Source organism: Protobothrops mucrosquamatus, unplaced genomic scaffold (genome assembly GCF_001527695.2).
Source record: "Protobothrops mucrosquamatus isolate PMUCROS unplaced genomic scaffold, P.Mucros_1.0 scaffold2939, whole genome shotgun sequence".
NCBI lineage: Eukaryota > Metazoa > Chordata > Lepidosauria > Squamata > Viperidae > Protobothrops > Protobothrops mucrosquamatus.
The window spans coordinates 29,770-34,717 of record NW_015388962.1 but is presented as its reverse complement, the minus strand read 5'-3'; the positions used below and the strand labels follow the sequence as shown (position 1 = coordinate 34,717).

General features: G+C 48.1%; 1 protein-coding gene across 1 annotated transcript in view; it reads left to right on the top strand.

Annotated features, from left to right (window-relative positions):
* KCNN3 (potassium calcium-activated channel subfamily N member 3) overlaps nucleotides 1-4,948 on the top strand; it is a 29,206-nt gene that overhangs the window by 12,492 nt on the left and 11,766 nt on the right. The window contains exon 4 of the mRNA XM_015826037.1: nucleotides 3,558-3,699. Within this exon, the coding sequence (XP_015681523.1) occupies nucleotides 3,558-3,699 (142 nt within the window). The remainder of the gene's footprint in view (nucleotides 1-3,557; nucleotides 3,700-4,948) is intronic.

Genomic DNA, 4,948 nt, shown 5'->3' with positions numbered 1-4,948 from the left:
GTTCCCTTCGCACAAGAGTTTCCCAGCTACACATATACCTCAGCTTACGAGCACAACTGGGACCCACACTTCCATCCCTTGCTAAGCCAGGTTACTAAGTGAGTCACGCTCCATTTTACGACCGGTTTTGCCAGCTTCCCTCATTGACCTCGCTTGTTGCAAACTGCCTGTGAAGATCATACATGGTGACCGTGTGACTCCACACACACACACACACACACTCACACACACTGCAAATACACATAGGTTGCCAAGCGCCCAGAACCTGATCGTGCTACGACGGTCATAAGTGTGAGAACGGGTCGCAAGTTACTTTTTTTCCCCAGCAGCAGCGTGAACCGCCGTCGTTCAGCGCCGTTTCTGTCCCAGCCCGTTTCTCTCCCTTGGAGCTGAGCTTTAAAAAATGGCATTGTTTGATCTTTGTTCTTTTTTGTTGTGGTTATTTTTAAAGCGTCGACTCTTTGCTGTCACTTCTAAGAATTTTCTTTCCTTCCTTCCTTCCTTCCTTCCTTCCTTCCTTCCTTCCTTCCTTCCTTCCTTCCTTCCTTCTTTCCTTCTTTCCTTCCTTCCTTCCTTCCTTCCTTCCTTCCTTCCTTCTTTCCTTCCTTCCTTTTTTTTAAACAAAATGGCTCTTTTTTGGGGGGAAAACCACCCCTGTTGCATATTAAACTGCAAGGCGGTTGCTGTGTTTGTGTGTGTGTGTGTGTGTGTGTGTGTGTGTGTGTGTGTGTGTGTGAGAGAGAGAGAGAGAGAGAGAGAGAGAGAGAGAGAGAGAGAGAGAGAGAGAGAGAGAGAGAGAGAGAGAGAGAGAGAGAGAGAGAGAGACAAGGCTGGGACACGAAGCGTCAGTGCAAATTGGGTGGTTTTTTTTCTTTCTTACAAGGAGGCTCCAGAATCGAGATCAGATCTGTTAATTACAGAATCTGTTATGCTCAGACAGGTTTCGGTTTTAATCTCCAGAGGAGGGGAGGGGTGGAGAAAAAGGCTTCCATTTTAATAGACACAGACTGGAGTTGATGTGTACCACCTGGAAGCGTGTCCACACGTCTCAACACCCAGCCTCCCCCTTGAAAAAGGGGGCCAGAGGGAGCGTGGAAGGCTGGGAGAGGATGGGAAGGAACGTGAGCTGTAAACAAGCACCACGAATCCTTTAACTCATCAACAGCACTCCAACCCTGGTAACACACACACACACACACACACACAATCGCAGAATCAGAGAGCTGGGAGGGTCCTCAAAGGTCCTCTAGTCCAGCCCCCTGCTTGAGCAGCCTAGACCGTTTCAGACAAAGGGCTGTCCAGTCTCTTCTTGAAAACCTCCAGGGATGGAGAAGGGAGGGAGGGAGGGAAGAAGGAAGGAAGGAAAAGCGAGCGAGAGTGAAAGAAAGAAAAGAAAGAAAGAAAGAAAGAAAGAATAGCAGAATCACAGAGCAAGCAAGTTAACAAAATAAGAGTTGGAAGGGACTTTGGAGGTCTTCTAGTCCAACCCCCTGCTTTACCCTTCCTTCCTTCCTTCCTTCCTTCCTTCCTTCCTTCCTTCCTTCCTTCCTTCCTTCTTCCCCTCTCCCTCCCTCCCTTCTTTCCTTCTTCCCTCCCTCCCTCCGTTCCTTCCTTCCTTNATAGCGTATCAATCCCCACATGATTCAGAGAATCATTTCAGGCCTAAAGGCTTCCCATCTGTCTATTATTTCAACAACAGGGGGGAAAATTGAACCGGAGGGAGGGGGAGGACAAAAGCCCCTTGCAGACCCTTCCCAGCACCTCCGGCTTCTGTCTCTTCCCCCCCCTCCTAGGGAGTCCCCATTTTTTTCAGATTTGTGGAGGGGGGGCAAGCAACAGTCCTGGAAGGAAGCCCTTAGCCCCCTTCTTCAAATGGGTTGGTGTCTGGATCCGTCCTCCCTGTCCTTTTCTCCTTCATAAGTCATAGGGACTAGAAACTTAGCCTGGTGCAGGAAAGTAATAATAATAATAATAATAATAATAATAATAATAATAATAATAATAGTAATAGTAATAGTAATAGTAATAGTAATAGTAATAGTAATAGTAATAGTAATAGTAATAGTAATAGTAATAGTAGTAATAATAATAAAGTTGGAAGGGACCTTGGAGGTCATCAAGTCCAACCCCCTGCCCAGGCAGGAAACCCTACACCATTTCAGACAAACGGCTGTCCAGTCTCTTCTTAAAAACTTCCAGCGTTGGAGCATTCACCACTTCTGGAGGCAGGTGGTTCCACTGGTTAATTGTGAACTTTCTCATACAAGCTCAGAAAGGTCTTATGTGTTTTCCCTTCGGGAACGCTCAATTCCCCCCCGTGAGAAGCGGCAGGGGTGTGTTTTTCTTGGCTTAACTGTGCAGGGGAATTCTGGGAGCTGAAGTCCATACTTCTTGCTATGGAATTCTGGGAGTTGAAGTCCACCGGTCTTCAAGCCTGCTGGCTGGGGCATTCTGGGAGTTGTAGTCCACCCATCTTCGAGTTGCAGAGGTTGAGAAACACTGGTCTGGACACACTGGCATCCGCAGAACACCAGTAAAACATCCCAAGGACGTTTGCTAATTTAGATTAGCCAGGTTATTGTCGCCCATCGTCGCAACATCTGTCCGAGAGTGGGCCTGTTTCCCTCCCCCCCCCAGTTTTACACTTCTGAATATGACACCAAAGCCCTTGAAATGAAAATAATCTCCTTTATCTGGGAAATTTTCTGCAAGGCCCCAACCTTTATCCTCTGGGATTATTACGCTCAGTTTTCTGGCTTGGTGAGAGCCCAGTTAATGACTATTGATTGTTCTCTCTCTTCAGCCAAAAAGAAAAGGTTAGATTCCGGTTAGGCTTCTTTGCAGGCCCCTGAAAAACAGCTTCATTATGCATTGCACAGATCTATAATTTATTTATTTTTTTTTTCCAGAGGCCAGATTAGATCTTGGCTTCTGCGGCCCAACATCTGTGAGCCGAGAGGACTTAAAATCAGAATTTCCTGATCTGGAAGCAAAGAGTTACTCAATCATGAGATGTTAACGAAGAATTCCGTGCTTTAAGAGGGCTTCAGTTCCCAGAATCCCCCAGCCAACATGCTTTAAGATGGAAAAACTTCAACTCCCAGAATTCCACAGCCAGCATGCTTTACAATGGCTGCACGTCAATTCCCAGAATTCCCCAGCCAGCATGCTTTAAGATGGGTGGACTTCAAATCCCAGAATCCCCCAGCCAATATGCTTTAAGATGGAAAAACTTCAACTTCCAGAATTCCACAGCCAGCCTGCTTTAGGATATGTGGACTTCAACTCCCAGAATTCCTCGGCCGGCCTGCCTGCCTGCCTGCCTGCCTGCCTGCCTGCCTGCTGGCTGGGAGATTCTGGGCGTTGAAGCCCACCCCTCTTAAAGCAGGCTGGCTGGGGAATCCTGGGCGTTGAAGTCCACCTGTTTTCCAGTGGCCGAGCTTGAGCAACGCTCCTCCAGAGGGCATCCAGCTGGGTCCAAATCCATGACCATCGTTTCAGTGCCCCCTAATTGTGGCTGTGTCATTTCACCCCAGCGACCTGCGTTTCTTCGGCAGGTACCACGACCAGCAAGATGTGACCAGCAACTTCCTGGGCGCCATGTGGTTGATTTCCATCACCTTCCTGTCCATCGGCTACGGCGATATGGTGCCCCACACCTACTGTGGGAAAGGGGTCTGCCTGCTCACGGGGATCATGGTAAGGCACGAAAAATCTCCTTTTTTAATTTTTTTAATAAATGCTCACGTTCACAGGCATAAGAGCATCGGCTCAGCGCTGGGGCTTCCCATATATTGGATTTTTTTTGACCCTCCCAATTTTGGGGAAGGGTGCAAAGGGGTTGGGCACGGATTGATTTTCCCATGGCCCCTTCGGACATCAAGCCTGAGGCGGGACTAGAACTCACCGTCACCTGGTGATTGGCCCCAAGTCACCCAGCCAGCTTGCTAGCTATGTTCCCTAAAAATAAAGCCTTCCTGTATAAGAGCAGTCTACCTGTTCAATACATCTTCCCTTCCTCCTGGCCAATTTTGGTTTTTTGGTTTTTTGGTTTGTTTTTTTCCCAAAAATGCTGGCAGGCCCTTGTGAGAAACAGGATGTGGAACAACTGGGTCTCGACAGGGATCCCTGTCAATCCAGAGCAGATCCAGATGTTCCCCTGCCCGGATTCCCAGCTCCAGCTGGGGTCTGTCTGCAACAGCCTGTCCACCCATCGGGTTAAGCAACGCTGCTTGATTTCTTTTCTTTCTTCTTTTTTTTTTTTTAAAAAAAAATGTCTTCTTTTCCGTGCTGGCCGTCTTTGGTTCATTTATGTTTTATTTGGGGAATGGTCTTGATCTGCGTTGCCTCCTGGGAAGAGGGCTGGGCGGGAGAAATGGGGATTGGAAAAGAAATCAAAATAATTGCTCGCGGAGGGTTGCTGATCTTTCTCAAGTGGGGAAGCGATGGCCTTGCCAAAGGGATGGCGAAGAATTCCAGAGCGGAGGGAATCGGCTAGGAAGGTGGAGGTTTAGAACTCGGAGCTCTGAGTGGGTGTGCTGCGACCTCTCTCTCCCTCTTTTCTATCTATCTGTCCATCCGTCTTGTCGATCCAGTTCCTATCTCTCCACCCATGTTCTGTCGTATAATTCCATCTCTCCATCCATCCATCCATCTCTCTCTCTCTTCTGTCTCAATCTCTCTTTTCCATCTTCTATCTCCTCCCTCCCTTCTCTTTCTCCCTCCTTTCCTTCCTTCCTTCCTCCCTCCTTTCCTTCCTTCTTTCCTCCTTTCTTTCCTCCCTCCCTCCTTTCCTTACTTCCTCCCTCCCTCCTTTCCTTCCTTTTTTCCTTCCTTCCTTCTTTCCTCCTTTCTTTCTTTCTTTCCTCCCTCCCTTCCTTCTTTCCTTACTTCCTCCCTCCCTCCTTTCCTTTTTCCCTCCCTCCCTCCCTCCTTTCCTTCCTTTTTT